General features: G+C 41.0%; 1 protein-coding gene across 1 annotated transcript; it reads left to right on the top strand.

Annotated features, from left to right (window-relative positions):
• CP (ceruloplasmin (ferroxidase)) lies at positions 1–18,361 on the top strand. Its single transcript, XM_009884464.1, has 18 exons — positions 1–155; positions 2,752–2,996; positions 4,234–4,446; positions 4,969–5,142; positions 5,711–5,965; positions 7,216–7,381; positions 8,357–8,496; positions 9,096–9,236; positions 9,362–9,573; positions 10,160–10,310; positions 12,133–12,345; positions 12,724–12,931; positions 14,336–14,475; positions 14,943–15,071; positions 15,654–15,760; positions 16,506–16,722; positions 17,357–17,496; positions 17,984–18,361. Exons 1-18 carry the CDS (start codon positions 1–3, stop codon positions 18,359–18,361), a joined length of 3,384 nt encoding a protein of 1,127 aa, XP_009882766.1.
• The last annotated feature ends 537 nt before the right edge of the window (positions 18,362–18,898 follow it).

Raw genomic sequence — 18,898 nt, 5'->3', positions numbered from 1 at the left:
ATGAAGCTGTTCTTCCTAAGCTGCTTGCTGGTGTCTTGCTGTCGCCAGGCTGGGGCAGTGCAGAGGGAGTACTACATCGGGATCACAGAGACGGTGTGGAACTACGCGCCTGGCGATACCAACGTCATCTCTGGACAGCTTTTTGCAGAAGAAGAGTAAGTAAAACAGTTTATGTGGGTTGAGTTTGATTTTACAGCATTGTCTGCTTTAGGCACTCAGACCAGAGTGAAAACCTGGTGAAGGCTGTGAAATGAATCATGTTGGTGTCAGTGGATTTTCTGTCAGACATATAAGGGAATTCTGTTTTTTTCCTGGCTTGCTTGAGAACTGAATTCCCAATGCATTGCACTGGACTATGCAGGGGGTTTTGTGAATTTGTTGGAATGAAATGTTTATTAAGTAGAGACTAGAAAAAGACACTGAATGTCTACCAGTGTATAACTTTGAAGAGCTAAGGTGCCAGTGCTGAAGAGGCTTTTGCTGTTATGTTTTTAAATGCAGATGTTTCACTAATTTTAAACTTCCCCGTTGGGCACAGGTTTCCTTTTTAGCTGGTCACTGTTGGCAGTGGTTATTTTCACCTGCCGGCGGTGCAGCAGCAGAGCTGGGTCCTTCCACCCACAGCAGAGAAGCTGGGTGTCTGGTACCGGGCAGGAGGGTCCTGCGCAGAGCGGGAACCAGAAGCAGGGTGAGGATAAGCAGGGTGAGGAGGAGACGGGTGCCCTGAGGATATGAAGAATCAGTAAAGACAACTCAGACATCAAAGGCACCAGAAAAATATTTGAGAGAGGAAAAATGTTCCTTCCTTCTATTTTTTCAGTGCCTTTAAAATGACAAAGGACTATACTAAAATAAAAACAATGAAGAGAGAAAACAGAAAGTAGAACAATCTCAAAAATACAGTTCTCATTCAGTCTGTAGGTGAGTGACCAGAAGACTTCCTGTGGTTTTCTCTACTGAGAGCCAACAATATCTCAGCTATAATCTGCCACTTCATCAGGCGAAGCAGTCAGCTTTTTTTTTTTGTTAACTCATAAACTGAGTGACGTGTAAGACACGTCCAGTGATTCAGCAGGCTAGTAACTGATAAATAGTGGCAGCAGGGCATCTCGTCTAAAAATTGTGGAGCAGTGTTGTCATACAACAAGCCACCACTGTTCACTGCACTTTCACCACTTTGCTCTGCTCTGTGACAACCTGCAGCATGCTAAATTCTAGTTTTTCAGTGGTTGTATATCTGCAATGGAGCTGGTCCCTTTTATCGTACTTTTGATTTTCAGCTTCTCCAGTTCTTCCTCTACCCCTGAACCCTTCAACTATGAGGCTGTGCTTGTACGGAGCTGGATATTTATGGAGGCAGGGGAGAGTGCGGTGTACCTGCTAGAAGGAATACTCCACAGTTAAACGGCAGCTGTTTAAACAGTCCAAGAAGAGCCAGAGCATATTTTTTTTATTTAGTTTGCGGCTGCAAAGCTTTGTGCACTCAGATTTCCAGTAACTGAGCCTTTGCAACTAAGTTTATGCTTTCCAAGTTTCATGGAGCTCTGAACTGGCATTTTAATTACACTTCAGATCTGTGCTTGCCAAGGTACAAACAATTCCTTCCCCAGATGCTGAAACAGTGCTCAGCCTTGTGGGAAATACTTTGCATTTTTGGGCATTATTAGCTTGCTTCGCAATATGGCCTGCTGGGAACATGAAATCAAGTTGGCTTGGGTTCTTATCATGTGAGCGACTGGGAGGCTGCTGGACTGCAGGCAGCGTTGCCCCATCTCCCAGGATTGCCTCCTGCTGGAGTAGGTTTACTTCCACAGCCAGTCCTTCTGAAAAGGGCAGGGAAATGTGCTGCAGGATTTGTTGTTGGAGACTCCAGAGTTTGGGCTAACAGCATCAGCCAGCGGCAGCGCTACTGCTTTGAACATGCAGTTTAGCTCACGGGTGAGGCTGTTTCCTCGCTAAGCAAGTTCTCATTTTTTAATATAATTAATTTTAATATAATTAATAATTAATTGAGAGGAGCAATGGTCCCGCAGTTAAGGCACTTAGTGATTGAGGAGGTCATTGCTAATTCCCTGCTGTCATGTAACCTGTTTGTACATTCTTGGGCTGAATCTGTAAAAATGAGACTTTATTAGGGTAAATCTGTATCAAGCTCTGAGGCTGTGATTCTTCTTCACCTCTGATTGGTGAGCAAGCTGAGAGCTTGGTCTCACTTGTTTCAGCACGCTGCATGTCCCCCGCCCCACGCACACGCTGGATGTGAGCAGCATCTTGTAGTTTTGCTGCTGTCCAGACATCTTAAATGTATTTTACAGCTGAAAAGTGTGCTCCTCATTGCAATGGAGCAAGGATTATGCAGTCATCACAATAGTGTGATGATGGAAGTTATTATTTTTAACAGGCCATGGAAAATTATACAGCAATTTAAGCATGCAAGTACAAAAGTTTCAAGCAATAAGAACTACTATTTGCCTTGTCCACATGGTCTCAAGTTTGCTCAAAATTGCATCAAATACCCTTATCTTCAGTGAACAAAATAGGTAGAAAAAAAATTCAGGTTGGTGCATAATATTTAACCTCTACCTGGGTGCCTGACTTTACGATAAGAGACATATTTACTCCTGAACACGGATATAGTTGTGTAGAGCACCATGGTGGCCTGATCTTTATTCGAGACTCTACTAATTAACACCATTCAAATAAAAAATGAGTATCTAACACCACAGAAATGTTTGTGTACTTTCTTTACAGGCAGGCTGGAGTCTTTCTCCAACGAGGCCCACACAGGATAGGAAGCACCTACAAGAAGGCTGTCTACACTCAGTATACCAATCATTTATACAATGAGATAGTTGACAAACCTTCCTGGCTGGGCTTTTTAGGCCCTATCATTAAGGGAGAAGTCAGAGATTCCATTATTATTCACTTAAAAAACTTTGCTTCCAGAAACTACACGCTGCATCCACATGGTGTAAAATACACAAAGGAAAATGAAGGTAAGCTTGAGTCCATTCTGTGCCAGAATTTATCAAAGTTAATCATTCCTCTGAGTGTAAGTGATATTCTCTCATCAAAGAGAAGAGTGATCAAGTAAATAAAGATTTAAAAAAGGACACGAACCACTTAAAACAGGAGCTAAGAAGTTTGATAATTTTTTCAAAAGTAAAATTCAAAAAAAGCCAAAAGTGGAATTCATGAAGAAGGTATTTTAGATCAACATTTCACCTGAAATAAGAATATTTATATTTTGCCTGAAAGAAATGTATAAAGCTATATAAGAGATGCAGGTATTGAGGATATCTAAAGGAAAAATTGATGTTGTTGTGAAGAAGATATTGTTAACAGGGATAACTTACAGTTCCAAATTCTTAACACTAAATTTGTATATATTGTGTATAAGATACACAAGACTTTCTTAAAATGAAGAAACAGCTACTGCTTAGTAATAAATTAATGAGATGAAAGTCTGATGCACTCTAGGATGTATTGTGGGTGTGCTGTTGGGGTTAGTGGTGATTTGCCCTTGCAATAGCTGATGTTGCCACACTCAGGCAATGGGGGATTTTCTGCACTAGACAGCACCAGAATATGGCTGTTGAAAGTTTTATTAGTCAGCCTTAAAAACAGTGTGCACTATTGAGAATACGATACTGTCTCAAAAGCAGTCTTTAAAAATCTTTCATTAGAAGAATTTGTGAAGTATCACCCTAACTTCTAATATTTTGTGAAGTTTTTCGTTACAACTAATATGTGGCTTGATATAGACACGTTCTGTGGGGGCAAAACAGTGTGTTATGTCACAGTACCTGCACTTTTTGGAACAACATTTAAATATTTTTTTCTGTTGCTCTCATTCCAGCGACACTGATATTCCTTCAGTATATATGCAATATTTTAGAGCAGTTTCCAAGATTAATATTTAACAAATGTTTCGCAAATATTTGAATTGGTATCTTTTTAGCAGAAGTACATAGTGCCCTCCTAATAAACTAAGGACTAAATTTTCTGTGCCATTAATTGAAGCACTCCCACGAAATTCAAAGGCAAATTAAGAGACTGCTAAAGAAAAGGAAAAGATCAACACACCTGATTTTAAAGATTTTTTTTAACCTGTATTCAGATGTTCGCTCCATGTTACTGGAACATGCAGTCAACTTTAAAGCATGGCAGGTGCTATCCTGACACCATATTGTGAATGTGTTGTGTTAATGGTGGCGGTATGGCATTCTTCAGGTGCTTTTTATCCTGACAACACCAAAGATTTGCAAAAGAGAGATGACGGTGTGGAGCCTGGAGGCCAGTACACTTACACATGGGACGTGACAGAAGATCAAGGTCCAGCTGAGGGAGATGCAGACTGCATAACCAGGGTTTACCACTCCCACATTGATGCTCCAAGAGATGTTGCTTCAGGGCTTGTTGGGCCTTTAATAATTTGCAGGAAAGGTAAACCATAAATAAATAAGTAATTAAGTAAATAAACACATATGCAAGGCGTTTGATAATGGTTATTGATAAATATCAGTGAAATAATTTACTGGAAGAGGAGAAGGTTACAGTTAATTTTGAAATAGCAGCTTTTTCTCTTCTCGATTAGCTGCCTTTCAACAGTATAGGAAGCAGTTTGATTTTGTGTGTGACAGCAAATATGATTTGCAGAATGCTTTATCTACAAACCTGTGTGAGTGAGATATGTTTATGCTAGTAATGCAAAAAAGATGTGTAAATGCTGATATGAGAAACAGATTTACTGTAACCTTATCACATGCAATGTTTATTCTTAGTAATTTTATAGTATATATCAAAACCGATTTTTGTTTTCTGAGTGTGGCTGTAAGTTTATGTGTACACTCACACTCAAGAAAAGTGGCAGAATATGAAGTAAACAGTGACCAGCCCTACTGATACTACACTTAAAAAGATAATGTTGGTTGCCAAAGGCTTTGAATATACCACTTTCTTTTTCAGATACAATGAATAAGGGCAATGGGAAACACTTTGATGCTGAATTTATCCTTATGTTTTCTGTGATGGATGAAAATCTCAGTTGGTATCTAGAGGATAACATCAGGACATACTGTTCTGAGCCTTCCAAAGTTGACAAAGATGATGAGGACTTCCAGGAAAGCAATAAAATGCACTGTGAGATAACGTTATATTAATGTTGCTTGTCATTGATGTGGTGAAGTAATATTTTCATGTGTTGTCTCTTTTAAAGATGAACTATGGATATATAATTTTTTTTTTAAGCAGGGCCTTTTCTTGAAGAATTAAGAAAGATCCTTTAAAATAATTAATAAAAAAGTAATGGCAAGTATTGTACAATCAAACCTTTGGAGTGATATAGAATTCTTAGGGGCCAAGAACCTCCCTGCCAGTGTAATTGCCCAGGTGCTCTAAACAGAGTTGTGTTGCTTTGTTCTGTTTCTTAGTCCTGAATTCTGTACTATAACATCGCAGTTTAGAGAAACATTTTTTACTGTTAGTGTCAACAAAGGTGCCTTTGGAATCATGGCAGGAGCTGCTGGTCGTGCAGGTAGTTGTGCAGATGAGGTGTGTGTCTGATATTGGCTCACTTTCAAAGGTGCAGAGTTTTGTTTTGAGCCTCTTTCTATTTTGAAAAATAGAGCAATGGTTGTTTGACACCTGCTTTTGAAGAAAAGATCCTAAGTTCTGTGAAGGTAACTGTAATGAATAACATTTCTTTTAGCAATCAACGGGTACATGTATGGATACCTCCCAGACCTCACAATGTGTGTGGAAGATAAGGTAAAATGGCATCTTTTTGGCATGGGTAATGAAGCTGATATTCACTCAGCCTACTTTCATGGACAGACATTAATAGAAAGGCATCATCGAGTTGACACCATCAACCTCTTCCCAGCCACATTCATTGATGCTGTCATGATACCAAGGGGCCCTGGGGAATGGATGCTCAGCTGCCAAGTGAATGACCATATCGAAGGTACAAAATAAATTCCAATTATCAGAATTTTTTTTAGCTTAAACTAACAGTTTACTGAGTCACTTTAGCAGTACTCATGGCCCAGCTATACACTAGACGATAATCTCCTCTAGGCAACAAAACTCATAGTACTTGAAATGCCTAGAAGTGCATTAGATGGGCTTGAGCATGTAGCCATGGAAATTGTTATCAGTTGGCAACAATTGGCACAGCTGCACTTTTGCAAGCCTCGACTTTAAAGAAACAATAGAATGATGTTTGCCTCTTACTGAAGGTAATTAATTACAATTTTCTGTTTTCCAGCAAAAAAAAGTTGCGGCTCATTCTGAGTTTGGGCAAGGGACACAGGACAGGCAGGCTAACTTGCCTGCTGACAAAGACATGTTCTGGAAAGTGCAGTGGTGAATAAGCAGAGAAGATCTGCATTTCTCTTTTCTGCCTCTTTCTGTATTTCCAGTATTTGCTAACCATTTGAAATACTTAGAAGCAAATTCCACACTTTTCCATGATTCTATATCCCACTTCTCCATTATCTATATTGCTGCAAGTGAGTTAGAGAATTAATTTGTCAAAAAAAATGGGAAGGAACACAGAACTCAAAATCATTCTCCAAGATTTGAAAGTTCTGGCATAAAAAGGACCGTGTTTAACCTACAGATTCAATTACACAGAGGTTATAAGCTTTGAAATAGCCATCACATCAAGCAACATCCTGATGTGGTTGAAGCATCCTGGGCAAGACTTAAATCCTACAAATTTGGCTAATCCATAGCTGTAGAAGGGCTCTCTTTATTGTGGTATTTGTATCTCCAGCAAGAAGGTTTGCTAACAGACCTTCCTCCGAGAGTGCAGAGACCCAGGAGTTTCACAAGCAAGCTGTTGACAAGATTTAGAGGGAAGATGGTCAGCCTGGCAGCACCCGGCCTTGACTGAAGTGCTAACGGAGAGGAGTTTCCACTCCACCCTAATCTTCTCCGTAATACCATGTCAAGTGCAGCTTTACAAGGAGTATGCACTTGGCCGCACCTGTGTGCCCACTGTAAATACCATGCTTGTGTTTCTACATCCCAGCTCAGCTGGCATGCATACTTTTATATGATCCCCCCTTCTTTTCATTAGTGATTTGCATGTCCATCAATGGTGTAGGAACCCTCCGGGGAGGGGAAGAAAGTGCTATTGGAGGCAGGGAAAGACAAAGCAAAGTGCAGTTCCTTGTCCCTACCTTTCTCTACCTCCTTGTTTTTTTTCAGGTGGTATGCAGGCCCTTTTTAAAGTAAAGGAATGTAGGAAATCCACAACAGTTCACAATGAGAGTACAAAGATAAGACAGTACTTCATTGCTGCTGAGGAGATCATCTGGAATTATGGCCCATCTGCAATGAACCATTTTACAGGACAAGAATTAATCACTGACAGGTAAATGTTTCTAATTAAAGAAGCTTTACTTTCCAAACAGAATTGATATAAACGTGCTAAATAAGGTAATACATATGGTAGAACCGACTTTTAAGCAGAATGTCTAAATTTCCTCACGTCTGCTTAAATATTAATGCCAGGATAAATATCAGAGCAAATTAGGTCTATTGTTTTCCTTGTAATCTTACTATAATTTTTGCTGTAACTTTAGTAATTTCAGTGAGATGAATTGTAATGTCACACGCAGGCAGTAATCTCTGATGATTCAAGATGGCTGATTATTCTGAGTCAGAGAACAAAGCTAGGAATTCATGATCCTCTCCTCAGCTGATGAAAATCATGCTAACAGCATCTCAGCTAGCAAATGACTTGTACAAGGTAGCTTTGCCCTTTGCTCTCTGTTTACATATTTAAGACCTGGAACAATTCACTGAATATATTAATTACTCATATTTTTCACCTGGGAGTTAAAGAATTCACCTGCCCTGTGAGGAAAGAGGCACAGTTCATTGTTTGAATAGTGCTTGTAAAGCATTGAAAGGTCCTTTCCTGAAAAGTAAAAATGTAGACTAAAAAGCATAGGCTAAATCTTCTCACTTGGTGATTAGTTGTTACATATTCTTGGTGTTTGTATCTACTGTTGTTGAATTGTTCGTAACTTTCAACAAAAAGAAGAGTAATCTCTAGGTTACGAAATGTTGACTGGAAATCATTATTGATGAGTCTCTAAGCATGCTGGCTGTATAAGGGCCACACAGCACAGTGTCTGTTTCTTCAGAGAAGTTAGTGAAGAATAATGGATTCCTGCACATCCTTGCATGGGACTGCATATAAGTTGTGAGGCCAGATCACTGAAAGGAGACCCAAAAGGCATATTCAGCACATCACACCTCAGAAAACAGGTCCCAACTGCCTTTGTAGAGCTGAGCATTATGACTTGAACTATTTGCACCTATTGCAATTTCTTTTATGCAGTGAATCTCGCACATTTTTTGAACAAAGTGAGACAAGAATTGGTGGCTCTTATAAAAAAGCCGTTTACAAAGAATACACAGATGGTTCTTTCACTGAACATAAAAAAAGACTCACAGAGGACACACACCTTGGACTCTTAGGTAAGATATCTAAAATTATTTTATGTCAAAGACTTATGAGAGTAAACTATCACTTCCACTGTGTAGCCAGCAGTGCCCCTCCACCTCCAAGGGGGGGCCGCAGCTCTCCCTGCCTCCTGCAGGTGCTGGTGCCTGTGGTTTCCTCCAAGAGATGCCCCAGAAAGAAAGCTCTTGAAGACAATGCTGTGGTGGTCCCCAACTCGTCTGTGGGAATATGCCGTGGTCTCCAAAGGTCATGCTCTGGACTAAAAGCCCAGGCTAGGCAGGTCTAGCCTGGTTTATAACCTGGCTGCATCTGGCATGGCACGGGACTTGGTTTAAGGTTGGTGCTAAGGTCTGTAGGTCCCTTTCCAAAGGGAGGAACTGTCCTGAATGTCACCAGGCCTCCGTGAAGAACCAGGAATGGAGCAGTCCAGTTGCTGCTGGGCTGCCATGTGATCCAGGTGTGGGCCAGGGACCAGGTCTGTGGCCACAGAGGCCCAGGGACAGTTCCCCATGCAACAGGAAAAGCAGCTAGCCATCGATTGCGATAAGCACGTGGAGATCTGTACATCACTTGACAGGCACATCTTGTAATTAGGCCGTGTGCTCTTTTCTAGGCCCTGTTATCAAGGCTGAAGTGGGTGAGAGGATCAGGGTGACCTTCCGGAACAATGCCAGCCGCCCATTTAGCATTCAGCCCCATGGCGTGAGTTACCGCAAGAGCGACGAGGGGGCACGGTACGGTGCCGCCTTCAGAGGTGCGCCTGCGGACGGGCATCCTGCGAGCACCTGGGAACAAGCTCTCCTACATGCTGATGTATTAAAGGTGACAAAATAAATGATGTTCATTAGGTGTAATTCCACATGTTGATTTCTGTAATAGGCACTGAATCTCCAGCCTCTCATGTGAGTCCTGGCGCTACGTTTACATACGAGTGGAACGTGCCAGAAGATGTGGGCCCCACCGACCAAGATCCAGACTGTCTAACCTGGCTTTATTACTCAGCGGTGGATGCAGTCAGAGACACCAGTTCTGGCCTTGTGGGTCCTCTCTTGGTGTGCAGGAAAGGAACTCTGCTTCCCTCTGGGAAACAGGTCAGTCAAAGCAGAAAACTGGAATCATTTGCGTCGTTGCAGCTGAACCTGCGTCCTCTTCTGGAACTGTGCCCTTGGGGCTGCCACACTAGCAGCCACCCAGCACAGCTCCTCTGCACACCACAGCCTCACCCATGTGCTGAGGGGACACAGAAAATGAAGAAAGTTGGTTTGTTTTTTGGTTGGTTGTTTTGTTGGTTTGGGGTTGTTTTTTTTTTAAAAAAAAGCAAACTCAGTCTGGCTCCAGATAGACGCTATATTTTGAAACCACCATCACAGTGAGCATCGCTGGCATTCAGGTCTCAGCTAAGATGAGAATGAGCAGGAAAAAGTAGAGACTTTAAAGACCAGAACACACATTAATTTCCAGAGGTGCTGCCTGCTGATAGAAAGAGCATTAGCAGCAGATACCTAGTCACTAGATCAAGCAATTAGAGAGCTTGAGATTATCAGAATGAAGTATCAATTTATGCATCTATCCTACTTTGTGAATTATAACCATAAATTATTATGCATGGGGAATTTTTTTCCTGACATTTTCTGTTCACTCATTTCTATTTTTCTTTGTGCCATTTCTTCTTAACAGAAAAATGTGAACATGGAGTTTTTTCTACTTGCCACCGTATTTGATGAGAATCTGAGCTGGTACTTGGATGACAATATTTTGATGTTTACACTAAATCCTAATAAAATTGACAAAGATGATGAGGACTTCCAAGAGTCTAACAAAATGCACTGTAAGAAAATTTTTCATTAGCCAAATATTCATTTCTAAAATAAGGTTTTTACTTTTGTGATCTCATGTTGGAGACTGGGAAACTGTATAGATATTTCATTCCTTTCCACTGGAAACAAAACCATGTTTGAATGAAATTCAATTCCAGCTAAATGTGGTAGTTCAAAGTGTAATGCCCGCTGTTCGGTGTCTTCCATGGCAGCTGAGCATTCAGCACTGTTGGATACCACTTTGAGCAGAGCGGAGGAGGGATTAGGTCTGCAGCCCATGTGCAACTCCATGAATGCAACCAGGCAGCAAAAGAAGACCGACCTCTGCCCTACAGATGATGTAGCTGAAAGGAGGATTTTCACAGAATTACAGTCTGGTTGGGGTTGGCAGGGACCTCTGGACATTGTCATCTCCACCCCCTGCTCAAGCAGGGCCACCCAGAGCCAGTTGCCCAGGACGGTGTCCAGGTAGCTTTTGAGTATCTCCAGGGATGGAGACTCCACCACCTCCCCGGGCAACTGGTGCCAGCGCTCGGTCACCCTCCGGTGACAGAGTGTTTCCTGACGTTCAGGGGGACCGTCCTGTGTCTCCGTGTGTGCCCATGGCTGCTCGTCTGTCATGGGGCACCGCTGGGAAGAGCCTGGTTCTGTCCTCTGCCCCGTCCCTGCAGGGGTTCGTGCACATGAATGGGATCCCCCCAAGCCTTGTCCTCCCCAGGCTGAACAGCCCTGGCGCTCCCAGCCGGTCCCCACAGGAGAGATGCGTTCTCCCTTCATCATTCCCATGCCCTCTCCAGTATGTCCATGTCTCTCTTGTACTGGGGAGCCCCGCACTGGACACAGTCCTCCAGGGGTGGCCTCAGCAGGGCTGGGCAGAGGGGAAGGATCCCTCCTCGACCTGCTGGCCATGCTTTGCCCACTGCAGCCCAGACACCGTTCATTGCAGCAAGGGCACGTTGCTGGCTCATGTTCAACTCAGTGTCCACCGGGACCCCCAGCTCCTTTTCTGCAAAACTGCTTTCTGAACTGTCTGAAGCATTTCTACAACAGCGGCTGCAGTCTGACCTGCTGGCAGCACTCCTCCTAAGGCAGCCCAAGACACCATTAGCCTTCTCTGGGGCAAGGGCACATGGCTGGCTCATTTTCTGTGCGTGGCTGGTCCAGATTCCTTTACCAGCACTGTGTCCCCCTCAGAATAAAAAGCTTTTCGTCTTTAATTGGGCAGAGCTGAGTTTCACCTAATAATATTTTGGTGCTGTAGAAACATCTTTCAAGTTTCCTGTGAAAACATTTTAAACTTCAGTATGTAGTCCTGCAAATAAGTCCAAATCTTTAAACATATTTGCTCGTGCTCTTTCTTAAATTTTGCGCTCTGGGACGTTCCTACTATGTACAGAGCCCTGATGTGGAGCACTCAGCAGTACCTGTGAGGCCCAGGCTTGGCAGGTTCTGCGCAGGAGCAGATAGAACGGATTTGTAACTCAAACTAAAAACCACTTCAGACTGTCTCCACTGTGGGGCTGAGGGGTCTTGCAGGGATAAAGCAGGATGCTTTGTGCATACTTGACGGGTGTAAAGCAGTGGAAGTTCCATTTGGTCGTCAGCTACCTGTGCTTTAGACGTTGAGAACAGCTAGAAACTGGTTCTAAACACTTGGTTTTAAATGTTTTGCTTGAGCTGACTTTCTAGTTTCACTGATGTGAAAGAAGTATTTTATTACTGATATTTCTGTGAGTCTAAGGCATCACATTACATCTGCATTTTTTAATCTGTGTTACAGAATTACGTAATGTGTTAATCAAGGTGGGTTTTGCTTCCTCAAATTTTCTACAGCCATTAATGGTTATATGTACGGAAATCAGCCTGGTCTTGAGATGTGCAAAGGAAGTGTGGTTTCCTGGCATTTGATGGGCTTGGGGTCAGAAGTCGACGTCCATGGGATATACTTTTCAGAAAACACATTCATAACTAAAGGAACAAGAAGGGACACAGCAAATCTGTTTCCACATACATTTCTTACAGCTGTTATGAAACCTGATTCTGAAGGTAAATGTCTTGTTTAAAAATCCTGTTACTAGTTTAGAAACTGTCTACTTACGAACACTTTATCCTTAGAGACAAGCTTTAAATAGCTGATATTTTGATCTTTTGGGTGCTAAAACTATGCACAGCTGTGTTTGAAGGGCAGCAAACTTGTGTTCATGGACATGAGCTCTTAATGCTAAAGCCTTGATTTTTCTAGCTTCTATGTGTGCTGAATGTTATTACTACAAGTAGCCATACTACAGAAAGAATTTGGATCTTATATGAGCAATAGCCTGTGTCTCAGTCTCTAAACACTTAATCAACATAGGTAATGCAATCATAAGATCTACTGGTAACAGATTTTTGTCCTGAAGTCTTTGTTTCTTGTACAACCTCTAGGAGTTTTCGAAGTGTCGTGCCTGACGACTGATCACTACACAGGGGGCATGAAGCAGCATTATGAAGTGAAAAAATGCCACTGGTGGAATGTGGATCTATCTATGTATTTGCATGAAAAGACTTATTATATTGCTGCCGTGGAAGTTGAATGGGACTATTCTCCTAATAGGACATGGGAATTTGAGCGGCATCAATACCATGAGGAAAGGTACTTTGGAATAAACACAAGGGAAAAAAGTGCAAAAAAGCAAAGAGGCAACTCGCTTCTCCTCTGAACCTTTTCCTCCTCTGGGCATTTCTCGACACGCTTTCTTTGCATATGTATTTTTGAGGCTCACTTGAATTTGTGGTCCTTCTCCAGTAATCATAGAATCATAGAATGGTTTAGGTTGGAAAGGACCTTGAAGATCATCGAGTTCCAACCCTCCTGCCATGGGCAGGGACCCCTCCCACTAGACCAGGTTCCCCAAGGCCACGGCCAGCCTGGCCTTGAACACCTCCAGGGATGAGTGAACACCTCCAGGGATGTTGCTGTGTAGCTGTGATCCAGACAGCATGATGTTGGTGAAATGGTCCAGCATAAGTCTTCTGTGGGGCAGCTTCAGATGTTCACAAATCCCGGATAGTGCACGTGCATTTATCATTTCCTGATGTTGATACAGTCCTTGATGTGGAATGCTTAAAATGTTCATTAAGTTGTAGATATGATGACTACTTTGTCCTGATATTTGATTACTTACAATATATAATAACATGTCTTTGTTTCATGTTTATTTGTACCCTGAATACGGTTCTTTTTTACTCTTCTTAGTTCCTTTAGCTCACACAAGATAAGTCTGTGATGGAATCCATTCACTATGAAGCTTGTCATTTTGGTGTTTTACTCCCAGTATTTGAATGTCAAGGAGAGGGAACTGTTTGGATCAAATAATTCATGGCGATTAGGAGAAGAGGCTAAACAATTAACTAATGGATTTCTATGCATTCCACCTGTATAACTTCATTTGAGGTTAAAGAGTAGATTGTATCTGCCTAGGTTTTTTTATTGACTTAATTATATTTTATTCTTTTTCCTCAGCTTGACAGCACATTTCCTTTCCCTGCACACCACAGTGGACACTGTCATAGTTCTAAGCACAAGTAATATGGATGATGCTGTTATCAGACCTTTTTTTCCCCACTAACTCCAGCCCCCTTGATAGCAGCAGAGAATCCGTCCTTCACATCTCGTTTCAGCAAGGCACTTGAGCTTCACAAGTTTTAGGCTTCATTTCAGATCTACAGAAGTCACTGAGGGCCCTGTTTTTCAGTATGCAAGTTGCTGCGTGACTTCTTGCAGTTTGAAATATCTGCCAGGCCCAGCCCTCAGCATTCTCTTAAATACTATATAGATTTGGTCTATTTATAGTGTTTTTTTAACCTTCCAGGTTAAGAGAAACCTGCCAGCTTAAGAGGAATTTTTTCATGTTGAAGATACCAGTGGTCTGTGAGATTACAGTTTCAGTGAGCTGGATTTTTGTTTGATGGTTAATTGGCACGCCTGAAAAAGTTCTTTTAAAATATGAAAACCACAAAACATATTCTTATCTCTACTTTTTTTTTTTTTTTTCAGCCCTGGCAATCCATTTTTAAATAAAGAAGACAAATTCATTGGTTCAAAATACAGAAAGGTAGTATATCGTGAGTACACTGATCAGACATTCAGCACTCCCAAAAAGCGAGCAGAGGAGCAGCAGCACCTGGAAATTCAAGGTATAGTCATCATGAAGTTCAGTTTGCAGTGAAAGAAAACAAGAAAATGCTATTTGAATAATACTGACTATAGTCCCGCCCACACAAAATGCCTAAACCTACATGGAATTGCTACTTTTATTATGGTGCATTCCATGCAAGATTACATTGCTTGCTTTACAAGAAAAAAACCTCTTTTGGTTTACTGCCAGATCACAGGTCAGTATTTTCAAAGTCAGCATAAAACTGGGCAGCATCATCCAAAGTGACTTCAAATACACAGCAGGTGCTTGGAACTTTTGAAACTTGGGCCTCTACTTAGATTCAGCTACTCAAGTTGGCACATCATAGTGAATGACATTGTCCACGTATAGTTTTTCGTTGAATTCTAAGCCAATGCTGTCTTTGCACACAACAGTCTGTCCCTCCTTCTCTCTCAGCTCCGATCTTCTGTAAAACCAAGTTAATCTTTCTTTTCAATTCAACAGGGCCGCTGCTTATGTCAAATATTGGAGATAAAATTACAATAGTTTTTAAGAACTTGGCGTCAAGACCTTATTCTATACATGCCCATGGAGTGAAAACAGACAGTCCTGTTATTGCTGCAACTAACCCAGGTATCAAAGCATCCTTGGTTATTTCTAGCAGGTAACACCAAACCTTCTAGTAAGGTTCAGCAAGCTTTCAGTTTAGGACAGCAGGAAACACCTCGGGTTTGTTTGTTTGTTCTTACCTTGGGGTTCGTAAACTTTTGATGCTGCCTATGAAAAATATTTCTACAATTAAAATGGCCCTGTTTCCTATTGCTATGATCTTTGCCCTTCACAGGTCAGTAATTTTTTGGCGTAGCGTGGCTGCACCTTTCATGAAAGCAAACAGATTTGGCTACGTAGGGAGAGCATACCTTATGCTAGCTATTATTTCAGAAGTTCCTCTGTGATCTCTACAAAAGATACATTTTTTTTTTTTTTATAAAGTATGGTAAACTGGACAGTGCAGCCACACAAAAAAGAGGCTGCCAAGAAGAGTCAGGGATGTGCAGAAGGGAAATAACAAAAAGGGAGCCGGAGCAGTAATTGGGAAGAGGAAGTTTGAGACAAATATAGGCTGTAAATGGAGCTAACATCTGTTTCAGGATGACCTCTTATAGGTCAGCACACAGAAAACTTCTAAAATTCATCAATATTTATTTAATTCAGGTGAAACAAAAACATACGTCTGGAAAGTCCCAGAGAGATCTAGTTCTGAGAGAGGAGATCCACATTGTATCGCATGGGCGTACCATTCAACGGTGGACATCGTTAAGGTATATTATTAATATCAGTCTAAAGGGGTTTGTTCATGACTTCAACACAGATACACTTAGAGCAAAAGGGAGATGAGTTTGAAACTCTTTCTGCTTTCTCTGTCAAGTCATTCCCCCCATTGCCATACCTTTGAATTTGAATCTCTTCAATAATGCAAGAAAGTCGGGGCAGAATTTGAGAGTCACGGCCCTTCATGTTCTTGCTCTCTGGTTCTGCTGTTGGTATAGATCACTCATGCTTCATTCTTAAAGCTAATGCTTTATAGCACAGTCATGTGTGGGAAAACTAACACGCAACCGTGGAACATAAATCTGCCATTTTTGTACAAACACCCATTACCTTAAGATGACTAATAATTCTTAATGGAAATTAATGTATTCTTTCCTTCATGTCTCAGCAAACACAAATTAAAAAGTGTCAAGAAGTATATTTGGAGTGGACACCAAGCTCAAAAATCCTAAAACCTAAAAAGAATTTGGAGAAAAAAGATGAGCAAGAAATTAAAACAGAATAAATGTTTATTTCTAGCAAGAGATGAAAAAGAGGCAGTTACTCTTCACAGTCTGTTGAACTTGATCCATGGATAGCATAAAACAATGAAGAAGTAACCTTTTTTTACACTGGCTACCTTTATTCCCAGATACTGACAGCTGTAAAAATAGTAAAAGGATTCACGTCTGGCATTAAATGTGCTTCTGTTTTGTCACATCTTCTAATTATATGATTTTTCATTTGTAATTTCAGGACACTTACAGTGGATTAATAGGCACACTTGTTGTGTGTCATAGACATTATCTGCCATCATTTCATACTAAAAAGAAAGTTCAATTTGCTCTGCTTTTTATGGTTTTTGATGAAAATGAGTCATGGTACTTGGATGAAAACATTAAAACCTATTCTACCAACCCACATCTTATTGACAAAGAGGATGAGGAATTCCTTGAAAGTAATAAAATGCATGGTATGTTTCCCAATTTAGTTAATGTAATTCCAGAAACTATGAAATTGTGTATTTGAAAGTGTTGCCTATAAATTTCACTTTCTCACCCCCTCTGAATTTCCAGTTCCAGGGTAGAACGCCTGAAAAATTTCACCCAAACTATTTGAAAACACTGTTAATGCCGCTGAAAGACTTTTTTTAAAAAAAAAAACAAAACAACAAACTATGAAAAAATGGTCCCATGTTGAAATTTTGAGGAGAGAGAGTAGAAATGCAATTTGAAATTTTGATTTGATGTCAGCAAACAACTGTTCCGGATAAGTTGGAAAGGCAATGTGAATCCTGAAAGCATGCCCAAGTAGAGCTTACCCTTTGCAAAGAGCCGCAAGAAATGTGGATCTTTAAGAACAGTAATATTAGCAATGGTGTACAGTAAAGAACTTTTCTTTTAACTACATCTTACTTTCTAGTTAAATATGGAATATAATCAGACTCATTCCTAATACGCTGTCCAATTGTTTTGGTTTTATATATCATTCAAAGCCATTACTTTTGCCTGGCATTGGCTTTCAAATCTTGTATTCTATCAAAGTTTAGAGAATAACAACACACAAAATCTTATTTGTTTTCTCTGTCTTGCTCTTTCCCTTTTTAGCCATTAATGGAAAGGTGTTTGGCAATTTACATGGTCTTACTATGCACGTTGGAGATAAAGTAAGCTGGTATTTGATGGGAATGGGCAACGAAATAGACATTCACACAGCACACTTCCATGGCCACAGCTTTGACTATAAGGTAACAGGTTCTTCCCACTCACTTCTTGCTGTGTTAAGAATGAGAGGTAGATCGAATACCAAGGACTGTAATCTCTGATGAAAAGTCAGCTATTATGATATTAAGCAGGACTTGTAATTTGACCGTAGAGTTTTTCTGCCCCAAACCTGTATTTGATCAACATACAAGAGATGGGGAGTCTCGGACAGTAGCATTTGCTGACCAGTAACCTCACATGTTGCTTTGACACATAGCTGTGAATTTTCATGGCTGTGGTAAGACAACAGCTGTCGCCTCCCTTCATTTCCACTTAGTTGCTAGTTTATTAATCCTTTAAGCATGAAGTGGATGCACAAAGTGATGCTTCTGTGGAAATGACATACAGTAGCAGTCTCTTCACTCAACTGTGACTAAAAAGCTTGGTGGCAATATGCTAAAAATGCAGCTTAAATTGCTGCCATCTGGTAATGCCATAGTGTGTAACCATTGTTTCTTTCTTGTCCTGAAGCAAACAGGGGTTTACCGGGCAGATGTCTTCGATCTGTTCCCTGGGACGTTTCAGACTGTGGAAATGACGCCGCAGAACCCTGGCACCTGGCTCCTGCACTGTCACGTCACTGACCACATCCACGCAGGCATGGAAGCGACCTACACTGTGCTCCCGAAGGAAGGTAGGAGCTTATCTATCGCAATGTTTGCTATGCTTAAAGACACCAAATGGGGCTCACAGACAGGCCAGCCTACTCTGAACCAGTTCAGGCATCCAGCAATATTTCATGTTTTAATATCGATGTCTGGAGACCAGAACCTTGCCAGCCACTCAATCATACTTGCCTCAGCGCTGCTGCTCAGAAAACAGAAGCAGTCCTTTAGGACTGGGTGTTAACTGACTATTGCTTCCGCTTCCCATCAGTGAATTTAAAGTGAAATGACAGATTTTTACTTAAAAGTAATTCTTCATGACACGGAGTATTTCTGTACCCAAGAAGTGCTGGTACTGTCAGACTCCCTCTCCATCTTCATTTAAAACAAAAAGAACAGTTGGTAAATAAAGCTGAAGTCATCGCCCATAACAGTGAAGTACTGAAAAACTAAAATAGTGTTCTCTTTCTAAAGGACATGGTTTAGCTTTGTAGAAACAAGAACGTTCAAAGTTCTTCGAGACTCAATTTTTGTTACAGGTAATATTGCTAAAGTGAGCTAATACTTTCTGTAAAGTTAATACAATTTTAAAAGCAATACTTTCCTGTACTCAAAAGACGGAGCATAATAGGAATGTGTTACAGCTAAGTTACAGCTAAGTGACAGAAAGACAACAGTAGGAACACTCCAAAATGTGTGTATGTATACACAGATATACAACTATATAATGGATATGTGTATCTATACTAAAGACACAGATTGGAATGTTAAACACAATCTA

This window comes from Charadrius vociferus, unplaced genomic scaffold (genome assembly GCF_000708025.1).
Source record: "Charadrius vociferus isolate BGI_N301 unplaced genomic scaffold, ASM70802v2 scaffold104, whole genome shotgun sequence".
In the NCBI taxonomy this organism is placed as follows: Eukaryota; Metazoa; Chordata; class Aves; order Charadriiformes; family Charadriidae; genus Charadrius; species Charadrius vociferus.
This window is presented reverse-complemented; position numbering and strand designations above follow the sequence as displayed.